Raw genomic sequence first — 26,807 nt, 5'->3', positions numbered from 1 at the left:
GGATTATAATGTCAGGGTCAGGTTTTAGGTGGTGGATTGTGGTTTTTTCTGCAGATGTACAATTGGTTTCCATGTAGAGGGATTTGGAGAATGATGATAAGGGAAAGTTCAAAGTTTGGAAATTATGTAAAGTTAACAGGGGTGATTTGGGGGCAATGGGGGTGGATGGAGGAGTAAACTGAGTCAAGTAGGATTCATTGTTGGTTTTGGATTGCGTCTGATGGGTAAGGTTGATGGCAAAAAGTATTCTACTACAGGGATTGGGAGAAGGAGAAGGAGAGAAGAACTTTAACAAGTCCAGAATGAACAAATTTTGGAGAGGGGCAAAAGGTAACGCCTTTGGAAAAAGCCTGATACTTCTATGGGACTAAGGCTTTTCATGACTATATTGTATGTCTCTTTAGTTTCTGAGGGTTTGGTAAATGTAGCAGGTCTGCAATGCAATGTTTGGCAGCTATGAGGGGAGGCATGGGAGGTTTCATGGAGGCTCCTGTATAGGATGTGGATAGTGGTAGTCCAAGGCAGGAGTATGAGCTGAACAGGTTGAAGAGCTTTTTAAGATGGCATTGAGCATGCTGCTCTATTTCCTGGAGTGTAAGAGTTTGTGCCTGAAAGACAGAATGCAGAAGTTTTGGACTGCACAGCAAGAGAATTTCATGGATGGAGAGGAGGTACTGCAAGCAAGGTTTTGTCTAAGTGATATGATTTTGTGAGATAAGATTGGAAAAGATTGTGGCCTGGTAGAATTTGGACAGATAGAGGTCAGTGTGGAAGGAGTGGCTGCAGCTGGGGGTAATTTGATGGTCAGGCCATTCTGGGGGACTCCATGAACTAGGCAACAATGCAGGAACAGTATGTGGGACTGGATTCTGGCTTGAGATAGGGAAAATTTTCTGTAATGGCACAGACAGAAGGAGCAAAGATGCATATGAAGGATAAAATGCATATCAGTACATGGGGAAAACCACAAAAGGGACAAAATGGAATGAGCATCGTAAAAAAGGTGAATGAAGGAGTAGAGTCTATAATGAAGGCAACAGGTGTAGTTCATGTGACACAGGAAGGTACACAAAAACACATGAAAGTACATAAGGCTGGATGGAGGTAGTGTGATATGTTCGAAGGTACAGGAATAATTATATCAGTGAGATGAAAGTGGGACACCAGGCACTGCACTTACAATCTGCTCAGTCCCAAAGCCATTTGCTGCATGTGGACAAGACCATTGATCCAGGGTGCCTTGGAAGATGGAATGCATGCAGTTTGGAAGCTGACATTAAAACACTGAAAAGAAGAGGGGGGGGGGGGGGAAAGTTCGGATACTCAGTAAAGTAAAGCCATACAGCTTAACTACATGTAGTCATTGGATCTGTAGTTATAGCAGTCCCCCTACAAATATGCAAAGGGTCTCATGGATGCCTTCACAGACCAAAATCACCCTCCAAAACTTGTCCATACATAGATCTCCTGTGCCTCATCTCTTCAGACACTTATTACCTCTAACATACCCACTGTCCATCCAAAAAGGAGCATTCCTCTTATGACTCAGTACCACCCAGGTCTGAAACAACTGAATCAAATTCTCTGCCAGGATTTTGACTACCTGTCACTGTGCCCTGAAATGATGAATATCCTGTCCTCAACTCTCCACACCCCTCCCATACTGATATTCTGCTGTCCACCATAACTATGCAATATCCTTGGCATTCCAACTCCACCCCTGCCACCAACCCCTTGGGTCATGGCTCCTATTCCTGCAACAGACCTAGATGGAAGCTACGTTCCATACCTCATCCCACTACCATCTCCTCCAGTCCTGTCATTGGCATCTCCTACGCCATCTAAGGCAGGGTTACCTGTGAAAGCAGCCATGTGATCTACCAACTAACCTGTACCCCCATGCTGCTTCCTATTTGGGCATCCCAACTAACATGCTGTTTGTTCATATGAATGGCCACTGCCGAACTGTGGCCAGGAAACCATTGGAACACCCAGATGCTGAACATGCTGCCTAACATTATGTACTTCACTTTAATGACTGCTTTACAGCCCGCGCCATCTTGATTCTTCCTACTAACACCAGCTGATCTGACGTGCAAGTGAGAACTCTCCCTACAGCATATACTTCACTGCCATTCACCCTCTGGCCTAAACATTTACTAGTCCCTGTCTTCCACCTACCTATTCCCTTCTCTGCTTTCATTCCAGTACTGCACACACCTTACATTCCATAAATGCACTTACAAGTCTGTTTCCCCTCTCTACTTATTTTCCTCCCTGTCCCCCCTCTACACCCCTCCATGTCTTAACACAGCCTCCCAACACTGCACCTAGCAATCCTATTCTGTCTCCACCATTCCCCTGAAGTTCTGACAGACAATACTAGCATCCTCCCTCTTCACCACTACCCTGCTACTCCTCCCCCCCCCCCCCCTCCCACCTCACCTAACACATCCTGCTTACACCCACCACCCCTCCCCAAAGATTGCTGCTCACATCAGATATACAGTCACAGTCAGGCATCAGTGCCCAGAGACAATGGCCATTTGTGTGTGAGTTGTGCTTTGTGAATGTTTGTGTATTTTCTGCTTCGGAAGAAGGACTTTGTCTTAAGATGTATTTTTTATTGTGCTTTTCTGTGACTCAACACAACCTTTGCATGGTGAGTAGCAATCTATCCTTTCTATATTATTGTTAGTAGCATCTTACACATAAAATGACTACATCTGATGCACAATAAACAGTATTTATGGCCACCTACTTTACACAGTAAGGTCAGCCCATTACAGTGTAAAGTAATTTTGATTGAATATTATGAAAAAGGACAGTTGCTATTCACCACACAACAGAGATGCTGAGTCACAGATAGGCACAATGAAAAGACTGTCAGAAAGTGAGCTTTTGGCCAACAAGGCATTCATCAAAAATACACAAAACACACACACACACACACACACACACACACACACAAACACATATGTATATATGTACACACATACACACAACCAAATGCAACTCAAACACACATGACCACAGTATCCGGCTGTTGAAGCTTCAATAAGCAGCAACTATGGTCATGTGAGTGTGAACTACATTTTGTGTGTGTGTGTGTGTTTTGTCTGTTTTTGACATAGGTCTTGTTGACTGTATGCTCACTTTCCGACAATCTTTTTGTTGTGCCTATCTGTGCCTCAGCATCTCCACTTTATGGTGAGTAGCAACTATCCTTCTCATAATATTGTTACATTTCAGTCTGGATTTCCTGTTGCTTGGTATTTTGACTGCTGTTTTTAAATTCTTATGTTAGACACTATCATCTGTCAGTGGTAATATTATCCTATCACATGTCCCTCCACAACTGGAGCATCATGTGAAGTACACCTGAGAGCTGTATGTTGCTAAGAAATATTATATCTCTGCAGGAGTTAATCCTTAAAGTCATATCATGTTGTTCACCATATTTCTCTACTGAAATCAACCATTATCATCAACAATACATGTGTGTTTTTTTTTTATATCTAACGTTATTTTTTCCTACTTGTCTTACACCAACATTTAATTCAATATTATTTTTTATAACAGCCATTACATTAAATATTTTGAAGACTAAAAACCGCAAATTAAAAGGGAAGGCAGAACTACTGTAAATAAGTATTCACCAACATGCAAATTCAACACATGTGCACCCTGAACCATCACAAATCCAAGCAAGGCACTAAGATATAACTATTTATTGAAGCAACCAGCATATGAAACTTCCTGGCAGATTAAAACTGTGTGCCACATTGGAAGTCAAACCTGGGACTTTTGCCTTTCATGGGCAAGTGCTCTATCAAATGTTCTATCCTTTCACAACTCACGACCCATAGGGCAACTTCTTTGAAGTTTGGAAGGTAGGAGGTGAGGCAACGACAGAGGTTAAAGCTTTGATGGTGGGTCATGAGTCACGGTATGAAGCTAAGTCAAAGTACTTGCCCATGAAAGGCAAAGGTCCGAGGTTCGAATCCCAGACTGACACATAGTTTTAATCTGCCAGGAAGTATCAAATCAGCACATACTCTGCTGAAGAGTGAAAACTCATTCTAGAACATAAATGTGCTTAAAAAAACTGTGATTGTTTATTTCATTCTCTGTACATTTATCCTTGACTCTTTTAAATATTTTATTTGCTAACATTACTCCTTATTCTTATTGTATTGAACATTTATTAGTCCATCTTTACTTTACCGTACAGGTTGTCCAAGTGCTACTGAACAAGTCAAAATAACATAATGCAACATACAGTGTAAACAAAAACAGATAATATATAAACAATTTTATACTTGAAGTTTAGCTATTTGATCTCTATTTGAATAAAATTATTGTTTTTGCTTATTTAAAAGCTCCTGTGCTTCCACATTCCTCAATACTACTTCTTTAAGCATCTGTAACACTTTTGTCATTATTCTTCATGTAAAAGAGAGAGAGAGAGAGAGAGAGAGAGAGAGAGAGAGAGAGAGAGAGAGAGAGAGAGAGATTCAATGACTACTATCGATGTCGCACAAAACCCAAAGAAAGTTTGATCATATGTTCAGGCTGCTAGCGACACTAAAGGTAGTGTCCACACACTCATGGATGACACAGAAATTACAATTGACAGCAGCCATAAGAAAACTCTGTTGCAAATTGTTCCTTTACAAACAAAGATCTAAGAGTAATTAATGTATGTAATACATTAATACATGTATTAGTGTCAACAGTATTGAGAAACAGCTGAAAATGATAAAATTGAACAAGGCCCTTGGGCCCTGTAGAATCTCTGTCATATCCCATACAGGCCCTCTCTCTGTTAAGTATAATTTACTGTAGCTCAATGAACAAAAAAACTATGCCCAGTGGGTTTGAAGAAAAGACAGGTCACATATGTCGAACAGATGTAGCAGAAGTAATCCCCCCCCCCCCAAAAAAAAAGCTGCCCTCCAATATCACAATATCATTGACATCCATCAGTTGTAGAATCTTAGCATACATTCTCAGTGCAAACATAATGAGATACCTCAAAAGCAGTGATTTTCTCCATGCCAACCAGCATGGATTCAGAGAACACTAGTCATGTCAAACCCAACTTGTGCTGTTCTCACATGACATCCTGAATACCATGGATCAAGGCAGTCAGGGGGATGCAGGACTTCTTGACTTCCAAAAAACACACCTATTAAACAAAAACATAAGCCTATGGGGCATAAACAAAATTTGTGACTGATTTGAGAATTTCTTGGTAGGGAGGATGCAGTATATTTTATCTGACAGAGAATCATCAGCAGATGCAGAAGTAACTACAGGTGAGTTCCTGTAACAGTGTGTTAGGACCCTTACTGTCCATGTTGCTTATTAATGACTTGCTAGACAGTATAAAGAGTAATTTCAAATTTTTTGCAGATGTTGCAGTTTTCTATAACGGTGTCCTGCATGAAGAAAGTTTGCAAATATACAGTCAGGTTTTGATTACATTTCAAGCTTGTGATTCACATATCACTTTAAATGATCAGAAATGTGAAACTGCATACCTTACAAAATGCAAAAATGTAGTATTCTATGATTAAAATATCAGTGCATTACAAGTGGAGTCAGTCAACTCATATAAACACCCTGGTATGAAATGGAATGATCGCATAGGCTCAGTTGTGGATATGGAAAATAGCAGATTTCAGTTTACTGGGAGGAAACTGGAAAATTTCAGTCAACATTGATGTAAGGCATCCTAAGATATTGTTCAAATCTGTTGAACACATATAAAACAGGACTAATGGTGAATATTCAACACATACAAAGAACGTCAGCAATGAATGGTCACAGGTTTGGTTTATTCAAGGACATGCCACAAAAATGTTGAGAAACATGAGCTTGCAGTTGCTGGAAGATATATGCCAACTATCTTGCAAAAGCCTACTTACAAAATTTCAAGACAAGTGTTAAACAAGGAATCTAGGAACATGCAATGGCCCCTGTATCTCGTTCCCATAGGCACAACAAAGACAGGATTAGACTAATTACATTGCACAAATATGCATTTAAGTAATCATTCTTTCCACATCCCATAAGCCACTGGAACAGGAAAAATGCTAATATGTGGTGCAACGGAAAGTACCCATTTCCATGCATTTCAATTTGGTTTGCAGAGTGCAGGTACAGATGCAGAACTATCAAGTCACTATAAATGTCTCTATATGCCAAAAAGTATTTGGTTTGCTTTAGGATTCATTGTTCATAACAACAATCCAATCTTAAATCATACAAAGCACTAATAAGATGGAAGAAAAGTATCTATCCTTACCAATTACTGAGAGACAAAAATCCATGTAGGACTCATTTAAAGTGCTACACATTTAACATGGATTTTAAGCTACTGCAATGAAGACTTCCTTCATGGGAAGAAAAAGACAAAAGTGAGAAGAGAGAAAAAGTACAAAAAAGGAGTGCATATGATGGAGGGAGGAGACAATTACACAGAACATAGTCAAATGTGGCAAACAAACTAAATAAATCTATGAATAAAGTTATTTTTATTGCTTATCTCACATGTCTCCCCTAATCAGTTCTTTAATGACTCTCTGCCTCCAATATTTATTACATTCTCTACAGCATTTGTCTTTTAATTTCACAAGTTTTAAGTTCTGTGGTCACAGAAACTACTAGCTCAATGTCTATTAGTTTTCTCTTCATACTGGCCCTGTCCAGTTGTTATAATTCCAATTTCAAGCAAGTGAACTCTTTTATATTTTCACTTCTGTATTGTGAATTTAATAAACAATAATAATCTGATACTTACCTGTTGCTCAGCATGGTATCGAAAAAATTTGCAGGGTCTCTTTTCATTCAGTATAAGGTCGTTTCGTTCTGTATCATCATATCTTACAGTCAAAATTTTATCAATACATTTATCCATTATAGAACGAAGCTCAGTCTTGAACATAACTGAATCAATTTTTACTGAGATAAGCTTTTCCATTGGTACTGCATCCAAACAAATCATTTTTGGAATCAAAGGAATGTGTCGTGCACGGTTCTCTAGATCAACTTTTATCCAACGAATAAATATCTGCATAGAAATAACAATATTTATGTAAAATTTAATAATTAACAAAACAATATAATTTTCAAAGTTTTTAATCATTTATATACTTACAAAAGTAAAAATAGCATGATGGTAGTAAGTTACAACATTGTATCATCACTGTCATTGGCATTTTTGTTGGAAGCTGTATCTCAACTTCTTGGAAGGAAGGAAGATTCAGGGTCATTAGAGACAGATGCAAGCTTTGATTAGAGGAAGTTTAGAAAAGGAAATCAGTTGTGATCTCTGCACTGGAACCATCCAGCATTTGCCTTAAGCAGTTTAGGGAAACCATGAAAACATAAATCTAAATGCTCCGGTTGGAGTCTGAACCACTGTCCTCTTGAATGTGAGCCAAGTGTCTTACCACAGTACCATCTCGCTCAGTAATTTCTTAGATGTTAACTCAGAGAATGTATACCGGCAGAAAACTGAATGAAAAATAACAGTTTATGGAAGATGACATGCAGGAAATGTGGAGGAGCCATTACATTGTGGTTCAAACGTCCTAGTCTAAGCTATAAATAGGAATGGGACAAGGACACAGATAAAATATATAGCAGTCTTGTGAACATTATAAAAGACTGCACGTCAATGAGGAGGCAGCAGCACTGAACAAAACAGACATTATCAGTGAAATGAAATAAGGGAGATTCAAAGTTTTGACAAATTAGAACAGGGGCTTCTCAGAGAGAAAATCTGGGAATAAACTATCAGGAAAGGACATATTTGAAACAACAACATACTGCTTGACAGAGAGAGAAAAGTACAACACCACAAAGAAACCAACAGAAATTCATCTACGTTACATCACACATCAGTAATGCCAACACAAAGAAACAATTAAATCTTTTGTCAGATTAATAAAATGACAATACTGCCCCAGTTTATTAACCCACCCAAAACAGGCAATAAAATCTTTACTAGACAATATCAACTCTAGTGCACTTTACATATTTAGCAGACATTAACTGCAATGTGTCTTTGAGTCCATAATTCACTAGTCATAGCATCTACAAGACCCTTTTACATCATTTCCCATGTTTCTAGTCATCAACTTGTTAGTCCGATACAAGCCAGTGACAGAGCATGTGATGTACTGTAAGGATGACTAAAATCTTCAGGCACTTTAACTTCATGTTGTCAAAAGTGTCCTGACACTCCATTTACGTGATTTAAGGCTATATGGAAAAACAGAAGATTAATGTTTAACACACTGTTAACATAAAGGTAATTAGGAATAGGACACAAGCTCTCATTGGGAAAGACATTGTGTGGAGATGCACCTTAATTGATTGAGAGAAAACACAGAAAACCTTAATCAGTATAACAGGAAGGATATTTGAATCCCAATTCCTTTAAATACAAGTCTACTGTTAGACTATGCATATAAGACGACTGAACACATTTTCTGTTTCATCTCCTTGGCCTATATAACTGCCACGTGAACAGCATGTCATTCTGTTATCAAAAGATATGTTCCAGATCCAAAAGATCAGGTGCAGGAGATAAGACTTTTTGCCACAGCGTATGAAAGTGTTAAAAGGCCTGTGTCTATAAATATATATTTTGTGGTTAAGTAATTAACACCACAATAAAATCAACTAATACTCTAGTAATAATATATAAGAATTCTTTTTATATGAGCCAAATACATAACTGAACAGGGAACAAGGGAAAGTGCCTCAAATTCCTTTATAATGGTGAATATGGAACAAGATATTTTGGGGATAGATTCAGAGTGTAAAGATTTCCTATCAAGAATTCCACTATTTAAAATAAATGAATTCCCATAAATTTAAAACAATGAAGGTTATTAGTTGTCAATGTCAGTTACTTGAACATGCAAATCAATTTTACATTTCTATAACTGAAAAACACAATTTTATGAAATTTAAAGAAATTATAGAAATACAAAAATTCTGTATAGAAAACATTATCACAAAAACAGGAAATCTTTTACTGCTCACATCATGCAGTAACATGAGTTTCTATAATTTCAGTGTATTAAACATATAGGAAAATTGTACAAATACTGAATCCATGAATTAAATTACTAACCTCAAGTAGCCTACTTTCATCATCAATGTTTATGTAATCTGAATAAAGAATATCTGACAACAGTTCAATAGATACATCCAAGAATTCAGGCTGTTCACAGACCGATGAGAAATTACGAAGTATGCAGCGCAAAGCTTCATGGGCAAGATCATTGTAACCACTACCTATAGCAGTCTGGTACACTGATAGGCAGTTGTCTACACAGAGACTTGTCTGTAGATACTGGCAGCAGGGGTGGCTTAAAGCTGGAATCTGTAGGAAATCTGCCATACTGATCACAGAATAAATATTTTCCTCAGAAATCTGAAAAATACATAAATTCTGATGAAAACTGTAACCTTCTACACACAATTACCAACGTATTTATTTACACATCATATATGCACTCCTCACACAAAATATGTAAAGATATAACAATATTTCTTAAGTACACCCAAAGACTCCCAAAATTACAAAATTGAAATGATTTCAAATGGAAACTGAATATAGCGATGTAGTATAATGGTCAGTCACCTCTGCAAGATAGGTGTTAGATGCTCCCCAACTTTTTCATGTGACAACTTGTTTCCTTGACTCACATCTGACTGTGATCTAAATCATGCATTCTTTCCATATGCATGGTGTCATAATCAACAAGTAACTTATTGTAAGAGACTAAGCAAACAGAAACATCAATTTCCTACTAATACACCATAATCCTTGCATCAGAAAGCGCAACAACTTTTAACATAATCACAGACTTTTGGAAAAACTGTAACTTGCACATATAAGTGACTTCTATTCCTGTGTAGAACTTCTGTAGCATATTACACACTGTCTGTCAGATGATACTGCTAACAGTGTGCATCATTCACCTTTTGGAAGCAATCATAAAACCAAAAGATAACACTGCTACATCACTTCAGAAAAAGTTAATATATATGTACTGTTATTTACTTTTCCCCCTTAATAATTAAAAGAAATGTACCTGTTGTTTTATAGCAATCTGTTATCAGTTACTATAACATTATAACATTATATTACCACTGATTTTTGATTGTTATCAGCTGCTGTGTGTTTTATAAATACTTATTTAAATTTGTTTTAATCATTAGATTTCCCCCTTTTGTCATATGGTGCTGGCTGCAAAATATGTACACCACATACAATTTTAAATAAAAATAAGGAAAGATCAGTATGTAGATGACACTAATTCTCAGTGGTTATGTACCAGACTGTGGGTACTGAGGCCCCCAATTCAATCTTCAGTCAGTTCCAGAATTTTATCTGTCACTTATCACTTCTTTTGCCTCTGCCATGTTTGTTAATGCGAAAAATGTTGAGTTGCACTGTGGTTCACAGACCATGTCAAACTGTAGTGGCTGGGTGAGCCAGGTCAAAAGTTGGATGAAGGAATGGCATGCCACCTCCAATAGAACCATCCCCTAGAAAAGAAGTGTAGGTTCCAAACCAACTTTCAGGTTGATGAAAGCCTTACCACTTACACAGACCTTTCATTATTGAACAGTTTCAATATCAGTAACGACATACCTGAGGTCCCCTTGTGAGTTTCCTCATATTTTGGGCCCTGGTCATTTGCATTTGTAGAAGCCAGGGACAGTCCAATATTCAGGAATGAAAATGCTACTTTTTCTGTATCAAATATTAATTACATGCACTCAATTTTAATGTAACAAATGCTAGGGGAAGTCTAAGAGTCATTAGAGCTTCTTTACTGTTATCAAATTATCAGTAAATTAATTGGAATAAGAAATGAATTATGGTGGAGACACTACTGACACAGTACAAATCATTCCAAAGTCATGCAAAGTTTGCTAGTAATTCTTGTTGGGTGCCAAGTAAGTCAGTCAGTGTTAGCAAGTACTCCTTGTAAGAATTCCATGTCAGTTATACTATCAATTTTCAGTAGTTTATGGAGTTATGTGTATCAGACTGAGAAATTGTCTATTATTTTACAGTATTTATTAGTAAACACACCATAATGGCACCTCTAACTATTATTTAACACAGATCTGCTACATGTATGTACAACTAAAGCCACACAAGTAGAATTTTTTTCATACCAGAAGTTTCTGAGAGGTGGTATTTTATCTGCTGTGAGTGTCAACATGAACGGGAAGACTACACAGAGCAGTTAGGAGGATGCCTTGCACATCGATTTGCAAAGTTCATCCAAGAACAGGTTATCTTTTCTTTGTAGGTTAACAGGCAAGCTCAATTTAGCTGTATAACTCCTATGTCACTCTCTACGAACTTGTGGTTAATCTCAGAAAGGCACATTGAGGTCAAGTGATGAGGGGTTCTTGCACCTGATAGTATCCGTTTCAATATCATGTGCCAGTTTAATGTAATTACATCTTCTGTGGCAAGTATATAAATAAGTAACAATCATGGGGAATAGAACAGTTCATCATAATGTAATTATTTGTGAAGGATTGTTTGAACATCACCTCTAGTGATGATAATGGCATCAATTAGGCAAGCACGTGGGTTCACAAGTTTCTTCTGGTATGCCAGATGCAGTTGGAGCCACTCATTGATGACTATGTCTCGCAGGGCTTCTAAACTGTGCAGATGTTTATTGATATCTTTTACTATGCTCCAAAGAAGTCTCACTTGTTTTCTATAGAATTAAGGTTTTGTGAATTAGTGGGATAGTTAAGATGCAATAGGGTGCCTGAGTGTTCATCAAACCAGGAATATATGTCTGCAGTTCTGTGAAGATTGCTGTTATAATCTTGGAGGACAAGAATCCTCTCAGTATATTCATCATGATGATGTAGAAGAAAGAGCAACTGGTCACAGAGAATGCTGAAATAAACATCCTGGTTCATGTTCACAGTAGCCTGAATGAGTGCTCAAGTTATGGTATGAAGACACCTCCATAACGTCACAGAACCATCTCCATCCTGAACTACACATTCCATACAGCTGCTGGGTTACATGCCTCACTGGGCCGTTGATGTACTTGATGCCTTGCATCATCTGAAAAAGAGGCAAAATGTCAAACCACGCTACACACCTCTAGTCAGTTACTGCCCAGTTTCTGTGTTCTTTGGCCCATAAAAGCCATGCAGTTTTAAGAGCCAGTCTTTTCATTCATGGTGTGGTCATTCGCACATTGAAACATGCATTTTTGTTCAAGCATCCATTTCTCAAGGAGTCTTCACGTTTTTGTCCAACAGCTGTATATTAGCAGCGGAGGGTCATAGGATTGCATGACAGCAGTTCTACAGCACTCCAGAAGTGAACAATGTGCTCATTTAAATGGATGACTAATATTTTGTTCAGTAAACTTATACAAGTAATTCCCATAACTATTGGTATAAGTGTATCAACACTGTCATAAATTGTTGGTAGTATACTTTACAAAAGTAGGCAGTAGTGGTTACTTTTGTCTGCTAATGTATGGCTTGATTCTTTCCACGTCTCTAAAGACTCTCATTCATGACATGATTTACAGAACGGGATTAGTGATTGAATGAATTAATAGAGAAACAACAGACTATAAGCAGTGTAGGTCCATAAAGAGGAATATATTGCCACTGGTGGACAAATGCTTGACAAGTCCAAGTGTCTTAGTAACTTTCTGGGGCAAAGAGGGTGGCTGTGAGGAAATCGTCTATCAAGGCCAAGTTCAGAGTAATGATAGGAGTGCTTGCATCAAAAGACCCTCACAAAGTTAAAGAGTTGAATGAAAAATTTAAAAGAAAGTGGACCAAATGAAAATAATGTCACCTCAAATACGATGAAGGATGTTAATAAGGTGTTAATGGAATGTTGGAGGTATTCTGGCCAACAGGAGAAGAAATCAAGATATCAGATAGCCAGATATCAAACAGGATTTGAAGACAGCAGGCACAATTGACAAAGTCATGGAGAAATTCTTCAATTAGTTGGGGGTACATGCAGAAGTGAAATGGTTGTCTCCTACTGAAAAGAATAAGTAACACCCTCAGCAGCCAGACAATCAAGCTTGTAACTAATCTAGGATAAGTCTTGCAAACATGAGATGCCAACATGTTCAAAGCAGGTATCAGCTGTGAATTTACTACTACCCAAGTGCTGATTCATTGTCTTGAGAGATGGAAATCTGCACTGACATTATTGTGGCACTGTTTGTGAAAGGTATAACCTACAGCCCTGTACAGGATATGCCTATACAATCAAGATTATCTACAAAAGTTCTTCTTACTTCATTTTTTGAATCATCCCAATATGCCAGACTAAGTAAGTGAGATAAAACAAATCAGATTATGTGAAACTGTGCCTCACATCTTACCATAATATAAAGTATAAATAAATCAAAGTTGCAGGAAACATATTCTTTTGCTGAGAGAATGTCACTAAGAAGGCAATATGATTTATTTGTGATTTATTTGTCTTACAGTCTGATCAAATCAGATTTAAGAATAAAATACCAGTAAAACATGAGAACCATCAAAAGAATAATTATATGTTAATCATACAAACCTTTATTTGACCTGTGTACATAAAATGTACGATTTCCTTAAAGGTAGGTAGTTCAATGTCATGGAGAACTATCTTTTCTTGGTGGCTTTCCATTAAACTTCCACAAAACATAGTCCTAAAATAAAAACAAAAACATTTATTGAGACTGCAGTCCTCTCCAATTTTCTTTCTCTCTCCCTCCTCCCTCCATCCTTACCTTTCCCTCTTTTCCAAATAAAATAAAGTAAAAATAGTTGTAGAAAATAACATGAGTGAGGAAAATAAAAATAAAATGAAAATAAAGTTGAGTCTAACAGCATCAACGTCAGGTCAGATACTTCGTTTGGAGAATGGAGGAAGGAACAGCTGCTTTCTGTGTACAGATCAATGCCTCTACTTGCCATAAATGACCTATGAAAGCCACAAAACATACAGCAGGTTGAGCAGATGGGAAAGTGAATCAAACTTCTTCTAAATGTGAGTCCCATGTATTAACTACTTTGCTATTTTACGATGAAATAGATAATGAAGACCTCTGGGTCAGGAAACTGGATCTGAATGGTGTTTTAAAAGCTCTAGTAACATTTTATTGCTCTAAACTACCAACAGTTGATTTGCATTGAACCATCTCAAGTGAAGATGGTGTACACAGTAATGAAACAAAGCAGTAGGCTCTGTCAGAAATATCGTCTCTTAGACAATGTGTCTAATAGTGTATTTTAATATGATAGTATGTCATCCCAGGCAATTTATAACACTTAAAACACTTGATAATGACACTCTGAAGCTGAAATCATGATTGTGTAAGTGTAAATGTAACACTGTAAATAAACAACATTCTTATGGTGGTACTGGCTTTAAAGAAATATATTATGACTGTGGCCCCGCATTATGAAAAAATTATTAACTGACAACAATAGTTCAGGTATACATGTCGACATCACAAGCTGAAGACAAAGAAGTAGAGGAAGTATATGAAGTGCTTCCAGGAGTGCTAGTTCTGCAAGGTTCGCACAAGAACTTCTGTAAAGTCTGGAAGGTAGGAGATGAGGTACTGGCAGAATTGAAGCTGTGAGGACAGGTCATGAGTTATGCTTAGGTATCTCAGATGGTAGAGCACTTGCCCACAAAAGGCAAAGGTCCCAAGTTTGAGTCTTGGTCTGGCACATGTTTTAATCTGCAAGGAAACTTCATATCAGCACACACTCCACTGCAGAGTAAAAATCTCATTCTGCTATATGAAGATACTGAAATGGTAATAGAATACGTAAGGGGAGAAGAAAATCATGGGGAACTGGAATGCATTTGTAGGGAAAGGAGCAGAAGAAAAGGTTGCATGAGAATATGGGCTTGAGACAAGGAATGAGAGAGGAGAAAGACTAATTGAGTTCTGTAATAAATTTCAGCTAGTAATAGCGAATACTATGTTCAAGGACTACAAGAAGAGGAGGTACACTTGGAAAAGGCTGGGTGACACAAGAAAATTTCAGTTAGATTACATCATGGTCAGACAGAGATTCCAAAATCCAGATACTGGATTGTAAGGCATACCCAGGAGCAGATATAGACTCAGATCACAATGTGATAGTGATGAAGAGTAGGCTGAAATTTAAGAGATTAATCAGGAAGAATCAATACGCGAAGAAGTGGGATATGAAAGTACTAAGGAATGGCGAGATACAATTCGAATTCTCTAAGCTATAGATATGGCAATAAGGAATAGCTCAGTGTAAGAAAATTTAAATTTGTGGTAAGATCTTTTGGGACCAAACTGCCTAGGTCATCAGTCCCTATGCTTACACACTACTTAAACTAACTTACGCTATAGACAACACACACACCCATGCCCGAGGGAGGACTCGAACCTCTGATCGGGGGAACCGCGCGGACCATGACAAGACGCCTCAGACCACGCAGCAATAGCTCAGTGGGCAGTGTAGTTGAAGAGGAATGGACATCTCTAAAAAGGGAAATGACAGAAGTTTAAATGAAAAAAAAAAACATATGTACAAAGAAGGTAACCGAGAAGAAACAATGGGTAACAGAAGAAATACTTCAGCTGATCAATGAAAGAAGGAAGTACAAAAATGTTCAGAGAAATTCAGGAATACAGAAATACAAGTCACTGAGAAATGAAATAAATAGGAAGTGCATGGAAGCTAAGATGAAACGGCTGCATGAAAAATGTGAAGAAATCAAAAAATAAATGATTGTCAGACGGACTGACTCAGTGTATAGGAAAGTCAAGACAACCTTCTGTGAAATTAAAAGCAAGGGTGGTAACATTAAGAGTGCAATGGGAATTCCACTGTTAAATGCAGAGGAGAGAGTGGCTAGATGGAAAGAGTGCACTGAAGGCCTCTATGAGGGGGAAGATTTGTCTGATGTGATAGAAGAAGAAACAGGAGTTGATTTAGAAGAGATGGGAGATCCAGTATTAGAATCAGAATTTAAAAGAGCCTTGGAGGACTTAAGATCAAATAAGGCAGATGGGATAGATAACATTCCATTAGAATTTCTAAAATCACTGGGGGAAGTGTCAACAAAATGGCTATTCACGTTGGTGTGTAAAATGTATGAGACGGGTGATGCACCATCTGGTTTTTGTAAAAATGCCATACACATAATTCCGAAGACTGCAAGAGCAGATCAGTGCGAGAATTATCGCATTATCAGCTTAACAGTTCATGCATCCAAGTTGCTGATAGGAATAATATACAGAAGAATGGAAAAGAAAATTGTGGATGTGTTAGATGATTAGATGACGATCACTTTAGCTTTAGGAAAGGTAATTCTGATGTTGCAATTGATAATGGAAGCAAGACTAAAGAAAAATCAAGACACATTCATAGGATTTGTCGACATGGGAAAAGCGTTCAACAATGTAAAATGGTGCAAGATGTTCAAAATTCTGAGAAAAATATGGATAAGCTATAGGGAGAGACAGATAATATACAATATGTACAGGAGCCAAGAGGGAATAATAAGAGTGAACGACCAAGAACGAAGTGCACAGAATAAAAAGAGGGTAAGACAGTTATGTAGTATTTCGCCCCTATTGTTCAATTTGATTGAAGAAGCAATGATGAAAATAAAAGAAATGTTCAGGAATGGGTTTAAAAATCAAGGTGAAAGAATATCAATGATTTGATTTGCTGATGACATTGCTATGGGTTGGGGGTTGTTTTGGGGGGAAGAGACCAAAGAGCGAGGTCATCGGTCTCATCGGATTAGGGAAGGATGGGAAAGGAAGTCGGCCATGCCCTTTCAAAGGAACCATCCCGGCATTTGCCTGGAGCGATTTAGGGAAATCACGGAAAACCTAAATCAGGATGGCCGGACACGGGATTGAACCGTCGTCCTACCGAATTCGAGTCCAGTGTGCTAACCACTGCACCACCTCGCTCGGTCGACATTGCTATCCTGAGTGAAAGTGAAGAAGAATTACAGGGTCTGCTGACTGGAATGGACAGTCTAATGAGTACAGAACATGGACTAAGAGTAAATCGAAGACAGATAAAAGTAAAGAGAAGTAGCAGAAACGAGAACAGTGAGGAACTTAACATCAGGGTTGATGGTTACAAAGTAGATGAAGTTAAAGTATTCTGCTACCTTGGCAGCAAAATAACTAATGATGGTCAGAGCAATGAGGACATCAAAAGCAGACTCGCATTGGCAAAAAGGGCATTCCTGGCCAAGAGAAGTCTGCTAGTATCAAACATAGGTCTTCATTTGAGGAAGAAATTTCTGAGAATGTATGTTTGGAGCACAGAAATGTATTTCAGTGAAATATGGACTGTGGGAAAACCGGAACAGAGGAGAATTGAAGCATTTCAGATGTGGTGCTACACACAAATGTTGAAAGTTAGGTGAACTGATAAGGTAAGGAATGAGGAGGTTCTGTTCAGAATTGGAGAGGAAAGGAGTATGTGGAAAACACTGACAAGGGGAAGGCACAGGATGACAGGACATCTGTTAAGACATCAGGGAGTGACTTCTATGGTACTAGAGGTAGCTGTAGAGGGCAAAAACTGTAGAGGAAGACAGAGATTGGAATACATCCAGCAAATAATTGTAATTGAAGATGAAGGTTGCAAGTGCTACACTGAGATGAAGCGGTTGGCAAAGGAGAGGAATTTATGGTAGGTGGACCACATCCAACCAGTCAGAAGACTGATGACTAAAAAAAATCTCTCCAGCTGAGAGAGTCCCACCAGCTTGGGTTTTTGATTATCAAATGCACCAGCTGAACAGAATTTGGTAGAGTATCCCTCAGCAGGACATCCAAAATTTCTATCACTCAGTGCCAAACCGAATAACTGCTTACATAAGGAAAAGAGGTGGACCAACATGTTACTGACTTGCTCAGTTTGTGAAGTTCTTTCTCTTGAATAAATCGTTCTATCTTTCTGAAATTGTATATATATTATAACTTACCAAACGAAAGTGCTGGCACATCGATAGACACACAAACAAACACACACACACACAAAATTCAAGCTTTCGCAACAAACTGTTGCCTCATCAGGAAAGAGGGGAGGAGAGGGAAAGACGAAAGGATGTGGGTTTTAGGGGAGAGGGTAAGGAGTCATTCCAATCCCAGGAGTGGAAAGACTTACCTTAGGGGGAAAAAAGGACGGGTATACACTCGCACACACACACATATCCATCCACACATATACAGACACAAGCAGACATCTCACAAGCAGACATATTTGGTCTTCAAATATGTCCGGGTTATCTGGATACTTCCCACCAACACCAACCTATCCGAACTCCGGAGATGGGAACTTGCTCTTCAATATATCCTCTCTTCCCGTTACCCATCAGGCCTCAATCAACGCTAATTTCAAGTTGCCGCCACTCATACCTCACCTGTCATTCAACATCATCTTTGCCTCTTCACTTCTGCCTCGACTGACATCTCTGCCCAAACTCTTTGTCTTCAAATATGTCTGCTTGTGAGATGTCTGCTTGTGTCTGTATATGTTTGGATGGATATGTGTGTGTGTGTGCGAGTGTATACCCGTCCTTTTTTCCCCCTAAGGTAAGTCTTTCCGCTCCTGGGATTGGAATGACTCCTTACCCTCTACCCTAAAACCCACATCCTTTCGTCTTTCCCTCTCCTTCCCTCTTTCCTGATGAGGCAACAGTTTGTTGCGAAAGCTGGAATTTTGTGTGTATGTTTGTGTGTCTATCGACCTGCCAGCACTTTCATTTGGTAAGTCACATCATCTTTGTTTTTAGATATATTTTTCCCACGTGGAATTTTTCCCCCCCTCTCTCTCTCTCTCTCTCTCTCTCTCTCTCTCTCTCTCTCTATATATATATATATATATATATATATATATATATATATATATATATATAGAGGGAAACATTCCACGTGGGAAAAATATATCTAAAAACAAAGATGATGTGACTTACCGAACAAAAGCGCTGGCAGGTCGATAGACACACAAACAAACACACACACACACACAAAATTCAAGCTTTCGCAACAAACTGTTGCTTCATCAGGAAAGAGGGAAGGAGAGGGAAAGACGAAAGGATGTGGGTTTTAAGGGAGAGGGTAAGGAGTCATTCCAATCCCGGGAGCGGAAAGACTTACCTTAGGGGGGAAAAAGGACGGGTATACACTCGCACACACACACATATCCATCCACACATATACAGACACAAGCAGACATATTTAAAGTTTGGGCAGAGATGTCAGTCGAGGCGGAAGTGAAGAGGCAAAGATGATGTTGAATGACAGGTGAGGTATGAGTGGCGGCAACTTGAAATTAGCGGAGATTGAGGCCTGGTGGGTAACAGGAAGAGAGGATATATTGAAGAGCAAGTTCCCATCTCCGGAGTTCGGATTGGTTGGTGTTGGTGGGAAGTATCTAGATAACCCGGACGGTGTAACACTGTGCCAAGATGTGCTGGCCGTGCACCAAGGCATGTTTAGCCACAGGGTGATCCTCATTACCAACAAACACTGTCTGCCTGTGTCCGTTCATGCGAATGGACAGTTTGTTGCTGGTCATTCCCACATAGAATGCATCACAGTGTAGGCAGGTCAGTTGGTAAATCACGTGGGTGCTTTCACATGTGGCGCTGCCTTTGATCGTGTACACCTTCCGGGTTACAGGACTGGAGTAGGTGGTGGTGGGAGGGTGCATGGGACAGGTTTTACACTGGGGGCGGTTACAAGGATAGGAGCCAGATGGTAGGGAAGGTGGTTTTGGGATTTCATAGGGATGAACTAACAGGTTACGAAGGTTAGGTGGACGGCGGAAAGACACTCTTGGTGGAGTGGGGAGGATTTCATGAAGGATGGACCTCATTTCAGGGCAGGATTTGAGGAAGTCGTATCCCTGCTGGAGAGCCACATTCATAGTCTGGTCCAGTCCCGGAAAGTATCCTGTCACAAGTGGGGCACTTTTGCGGTTCTTCTGTGGGGGATTCTGGGTTCGAGGGGATGAGGAAGTGGCTCTGGTTATTTGCTTCTGTACCAGGTCGGGAGGGTAGTTGCGAGATGCGAAAGCTGTTGTCAGGTTGTTGGTGTAATGGTTCAGGGATTCCGGACTGGAGCAGATTCGTTTGCCACGAAGACATAGGCTGTAGGGAAGGGACCGTTTGATGTGGAATGGGTGGCAGCTGTCATAATGCAGGTACTGTTGCTTGTTGGTGGGTTTGATGTGGACGGACGTGTGAAGCTGGCCATTGGACAGGTGGAGGTCAACGTCAAGGAAAGTGGCATGGGATTTGGAGTAGGACCAGGTGAATCTGATGGAACCAAAGGAGTTGAGGTTGCTTCGTCAGGAAAGAGGGAAGGAGAGGGAAAGATTAAAGGATGTGGGTTTTAAGGGAGAGGGTAAGGAGTCATTCCAATCCCGGGAGCGGAAAGACTTACCTTGGGGGAAAAAAGGACAGGTATTCACTCGCACACACACACACACACACACACACACATATCCATCCGCACATACACAATCACAAGCCATTTTGTGTCTGTGTATGTGCGGATGGATATGTGTGTGTGTGCGAGTGTATACCTGTCCTTTTTTCCCCCTAAGGTAAATCTTTCTGCTCCCGGGATTGGAATGACTCCTTACCCTATCCCTTAAAACCCACATCGTTTTGTTTTTCCCTCTCCTTCCCTCTTTCCTGATGAAGCAACCTTGGGTTGAGAAAGCTTGAAATTTGTGTGTGTGTTTGTGTGTTTATTGTCCCTATCAACATACCAACGCTTTCGCTTGGTAAGTTACAGCATTTTTGTTTACGGGGAAAAATTCCATGTGGGAAAAATATATATAAAAAACAAAGATGCTGTGACTTACCAAACGAGAAAGCACTGGTAGATAGACACAATATCTACCAGCGCTTTCTCGTTTGGTAAGTCACAACATCTTTGTTTTATATATATCACATCTACCAATTTCTGCCCTATTCACGTGATTCCTTTGTGGTTTACTTTTTGTGTTAGAGTGTATTCATGCTTAATCAAGCTAAGTATAATTAACAGGAAAACTAATACTTCAAAACTAACACTTCAAAAATTTGTGTTTGTTCCTCCATTATATTAAACAGCTGTTATTTAAATCATATTGCTAGCTTAATGCCCATACTGACATTTATAATGGAATAAGTTATCTGTGTGCCATAAAATAGAGGCTGTTATTTCTCATGCATTAGTGTTCTGATTTTTATGTTCATTACTTTGTATACTGGAGATATTACTTTATATTTTCTTGTTTACTTTCCAAACAACATTATTTTATTATTACCACTGGCAGTCTATAATGAAGGACAAGGCATTGTGTAAGGTGAGATATAGGGAAAAGGAGACAATTGCTAAAACTCAAATTAACTCAAAAAGAAACATACATGTCTTGAAACTTGAATATTGAGATAGACCTACCTAGCAATCTACAATCGTAAAAACTAAATTGAGCAGGTTTTCTGGATTAATGATATTCCACATGCAAATGGTAAGCAAAGGACATAGGAAGATCAGGTGGGAAACAACAAATTATTTTAAATGGAAACTGGTACTTTTTTATGATAGGAAATTATGCTTATTGCAGTAAGGATCAAGAGCAAAGAATCTTCCAACATAAGAAGGCAATTGTAGTGATAATTACTGATGATTTAATGCTTTACCATGTTAACAGACATCAATTTTACCTAAAATATAGAGATGAAGCTGCTAAAACAATTTTATGAGCTCTTATCTCCTCATTCTCTACAGTGAGTGTGATGTCACATAACTCCTTTGAATGTTGAAATAGGGCCACATTCTGGAGCACTATGTTAGCGTGCAATTTGTCATGATGGTACAGTACATGGCCCATCTGAAAGAAATAAAAGCAAAATTAGATGTTTAGCTGTATAAATATAAATAAAAATAGGCACTGCTTCATAAAAATGTCTCTGCTTGTGGCATTCACTGTATTAAGGTAATATCATGCTCATCATCTCAGGGCAGTGTCTCTCTTTCTTCTTATTTGTTGCTAAGGAATTGTTTACAAGCACAACCAGGACTTTTGTGCATCCTAAAGTATAGAATGAAGCGACTGTAAACAGATTGTGATACTTCTGTGCCTGTATATTGGTTGTCTATTAGGATGATTCAGCACAACATTTAATTGGTGTTTGAGATGTGCAGGAATGAGCTAGCTACACACACCTAGAAACTAAACAGCAATGCAAGCCACTAACTCCCCCCACTCCCCCCCCCCCCCCCCCCCCCCACACACACACACATGCCCCCCCCCCCCCCCCCCCCCCCCCCCCCCCCCCCACACACACACACATGCACGCAACCACCCTGTCACTTTATGATGTGATTAAGAGCTGTTTATTCTATTAACATAAGTATCATAAAACTCCATAATCTACTCTAAAAAAATAAATAAAATATTGTGCAGGAAAGAGGCGCGAATAACCAGCAGAAAAATGATTAATCAACATGACAACACCTCGCTGTGAAAGCTTGAAGAATTACAAAATAAAAATAATAAATATGTTTTTAAAGTGAACTGTATGCATTATATACAAGTATAGATGAGATTAGACACTGTAGGAAAGATTAGAAACAATCACGATCTTTACCAAACAAGAAACTAATAAAATCAATTTAGTGAATGATTTTGTGGCAGATATGCCAGAAACTGAAATTATTTGGGACTCTATTCAATAATCACTTCCTCACAGTGGCAGTAAAAATGGCAGTTATTTGTACAGATAAACAACTACTGTATCCACAGATGAATTAGGGTACATTTCTACTTACCATGTAGAAGAGGTGTCGGGCAGTAGCATTTAAAAGTAGACTAATGGATAAGGTAAGTCCTCCATCAGATGAAACAGCACACCCATGCACACATGTGTGCCACCCACCCTCTCCCGCCCACCAGACACAGACACAGACAGACAGACACACACACACACACACACACACACACACACACACACACCACCACTGTTTTCTCTGGGTGCTGACACTCCAACTCAGTGGTTTGAGACACCAGTGTGTGTGTGTGTGTGTGTGTGTGTTTGCTGACAAATAAATGCATTCTCCATGTGGTGAATAGCAATCTGTCCCAATTCATACTGTTATTCCAGTCCAGATTTTCCATTGTTTGTACATACAAATGAACTGGATGTACTACATCAACAGTCATTAGTTTCTAAAATACAATTCCTAACTATATTACAAAAATAATTATGTTGTTAAAAACCAACAATTTCTATGACTATCACAATGATACCACTGAATATTTTAATAGTGTGTTGACTTGACAGGACCAGTTTCAAGCTATCTTTCTAACCAGTCAATTGCTCAAGACAAATTTTGCAATGGGCATAAATATGCAATACCAATACAAATATTTAGCACAGTAGTATGTAAATAACCACAAATTGCAGACACATTTAAATTCCTTCTGATCTTCTAAATAATTACAAATTTCTCTCCATTTGTTTTTTTCTAAAAAAATTTGCTAGATTTTATGTGGACTCACAAATGAATTCTTGGCACAGTTAAACAATAAAAATTATCATGTTAGTATATTTTTTAATCTTATCAGTGTGACTGTATGGATCACAAAATTATAGATGTAAAAACTGGACTATCAAGTCATTGATGACATCTGTTATATCCTGCGACTAGCGCATGTGAGAGTACGCTGTGCATGCACGTTTGAATTGGCTGCTAATGGTATCAGCGGAGGCCGGCTGCTGGAGGCCATCTGTGGGAGGTGTGCTCGTGACTCACATTTATATATGTGCAGAGCAGCACTAACTGGGTCTTCTTGTATGGTTTTCCAGTGTGTTGTTCACATCACTGTACTGTGTCTTGTTATGTGGGGATCCACAAGAGTCTGTTTTCCGTTATTGTTGAGTGCTTGGACTGGTCTCATGTATTACATAGTTACTACACAATTGTCAACAAGTTTTGAATGGTTTCCACATGTGCAATCTTTGTGCAACATTTCATCAGGTCTATTCAAAGTGGACACTGTGCCACAGGCCCTCACTGATCAGCTTACTTTGGTTGTGGCCACTCTGTCAGCTTCCATTAACCAACAGGGTACTGTACCACCAGTCCATGCAACCATGTTCCCTCCACTTTATGATTCAGTTGAGGATTTGGATGCTAATGAAAAAAAGACTCAGACAGCATTTTTTGGCTTTTGGTGTGACGGACACGAATTTGTGCAAAGCCTTCTTCTTCTCATGGATTCCACCTAAGGTATATCATTTACTGTCAGCTTGTCCCTTTACAAGAACAGGCAGCTATTACTTTTGATTACATATGCAGTTTATTGTCCCACTACTACCGCAAACAATTGCATGTCACAGCAGCGCGAATTGAACTCTAGTGATGCCGCAAGGAACTAAACCTGTCATACAGGGCCTGGGCAGCTGAACTTCATAGCTTTAGCCGTAAGTGTCACTTCATTACTGATGCCCATAATAACTCTTATGCAGGCACTATGGTTTGCAACACAATTATCTGTTGAACTCTAGACAAGGAAGTGCGCCAGAAGGCTTTACTCTGTGAGAACCCCTCATTGGCAGGAGTTTTGCAAATAGCACAATATTTTGAAGTTTCTCGGGCAGCGGGTGACCAAATTGAAGCATGGGGTGACTTTGCAGTAGTGTCACATGTGCCCACTAGGACAACAGATGGCTTGCACAAGGAAGTGGCAATGGTGGTGGTAACCATGAGGGACCATACCAAGCTGACCAAGGCCAGGCCAAGCAGCCGCAACTGCCACAGTGCCAGTGTCAGTGTCAGTGTCAATGTTCTGTGTTTCCATCATATCCTTTCTGTTTTGTCGAGCATGCTGTCAGTGCTGAGCTACTTGTAATGTTTGCCAGAAGAAAAGTCATATCACCTCCATGTGTCGTTCACCAAAAGTCACTCAGGATATGGGCTTGGGCGTAAACTGTGTGGCTGCAATGCTTGTGACTTCTCCCAAGTTGTTTCATGAGCTGAGTGTTTTTTGACAAATGATGCGGCTACAGGTAAACACAGTGGCTGCAGTGAATTACTGAAATCTCAAACCTTTGTGAGGTTAGGATTGCTGCTGCTGACACCTGTCACACAGATGCTGGTCAGTTAGAACAAGCAGATCATTGCGCTGTTAGGACAATTTATGGGACCTGCCTCTTACAAGTCCGTGGTTTGCTCCATTACGTTTTTGGTGGTTGCTAACGTCAGTGTTGAGAACTTGTTCGGGACGGATGCATCTCAGGAATTTGGATTTTCTATCACTGATGAAATTCCCCTAGTGTCCAAACAGGTCTCATATTCTCACTTGAAAACACTGTGTGAGTAGTTTCTGGACTGTTTTCAGAAGGTGTAGGGTGTGCTATGAATTTTTCTGCTCATATTTCTTTGAAGTCCACAGCTCAGCCTCATTTTTGTCACACACACCCTATTCCTGTCGCTCTAAAGGATCAGATGAAAGCAGAATTGTACAGACTTCGGTCTCAATGAGTGGTGTAACCTGTTATGGCTAGCAAATAGTCATCTCAGGTAATTGAAGTTTGGAAACCAGCGAGGAAACTTTGCTCTGTGGTGACTTTAGTACTACTGTCAACACACAGTTGATTGTACCCTCTCCCAGAGCTAGGAGGAACAGTTGGCAAAAATATCAGGTGGCCAGTACTTTTCTAAAATTGATTTGTCTGAAGCATATCTGCAGGTTCCTGTAGACAAAGCCTCAATGAGTCCTGGTTTTGAATGCTCCTTTTGGTCTCTATAAATCTTTGTGCCTTCCTTTTGGTGTGGCTAGCACCCCTTCTATTTTACAACAATTTTTACAGCAACTGACTATGCCTGTCCCAGGTTGCATTAATTATCTGGATAATGTTATCACAGGCTCCTTCAGAGCCGATCACTTGCAAAATCTGCGCACTTTGTTTTCTGTCCTACAGTCCGCAGGCTTATGGTGTAACCTCACAAAATATCAGTTTTTTCAACCTTCTGTTATTTATTTGGGGTTCAAGGTCTTTAGAGATGGGATTTGCCCGCTTCTGGACCACACCTCTGCTCTTATGTCTATGCCTTGCCTCTTGTCTACAAAGGAGCTTCAGGCCTTCCTCGGAAAGATAGCCTACTACCATAAATTCCTACCAGGGCAGCCACTTTGGCCCACCCACTGCATGCCTTGTTACAATGTACTTTCTTGCCGGAGCGTGGATTGTGAACGTGCTTTTCAAATTTAGAATTCCAAACTCATCTCGACCCCTAATTTAGTTATGTTACACCTGGACCAGCATACATTTGAGGCTACTGACACCTAACAGTACGGCCTCAGCATAGTCCTACTGATGAACGACCTGTTGTCTTCACCTCTAAATCTCTCACTCTGGCCCAGTAGCATTACTCTCAGGTACAAAAAGAGGTTCTTGCCATTGTCTATGTTCTCAGGAAATTTCATGTCTTTTTTTTTTAATGGCTCCAAGTTTCATCTCATTACTGATGAAAAACCTTTTGTTTCTTTGTTTATCCCTCACACTTCCTTGCCTGACGTGGCAGCACAGTTCTTCCAATGTTGGGCACTGTTCTTGTCTTGATACAATTATGAAATCCATTTTTGACCAACATCTAAACATGCCAATGCAGTCACCTTGTCCCACCTTCCTGTGGGTCCTGATCTCAACCTTGATCTTGAAAGAATTGCTTTGCTTCCACCTT

The 26,807-nt window shown here is 39.4% G+C and overlaps 1 protein-coding gene across 3 annotated transcripts in view; it reads right to left on the bottom strand.

Annotated features, from left to right (window-relative positions):
- Positions 1 to 26,807, bottom strand: part of LOC126253297 (kelch-like protein 28) — a 153,997-nt gene that overhangs the window by 49,956 nt on the left and 77,234 nt on the right. For all 3 annotated transcript variants that reach the window (XM_049954527.1, XM_049954528.1, XM_049954529.1), the window contains 4 exons: positions 21,782 to 21,948; positions 13,628 to 13,742; positions 9,155 to 9,457; positions 6,809 to 7,078 (listed from right to left, as the gene is read on the bottom strand). In XM_049954527.1, coding sequence (XP_049810484.1) covers positions 6,809 to 7,078; positions 9,155 to 9,457; positions 13,628 to 13,742; positions 21,782 to 21,948 — 855 coding nt within the window. The remainder of the gene's footprint in view (positions 1 to 6,808; positions 7,079 to 9,154; positions 9,458 to 13,627; positions 13,743 to 21,781; positions 21,949 to 26,807) is intronic.

This window comes from Schistocerca nitens, chromosome 4 (assembly GCF_023898315.1).
Source record: "Schistocerca nitens isolate TAMUIC-IGC-003100 chromosome 4, iqSchNite1.1, whole genome shotgun sequence".
Classification (NCBI taxonomy): domain Eukaryota; kingdom Metazoa; phylum Arthropoda; class Insecta; order Orthoptera; family Acrididae; genus Schistocerca; species Schistocerca nitens.
This window is presented reverse-complemented; position numbering and strand designations above follow the sequence as displayed.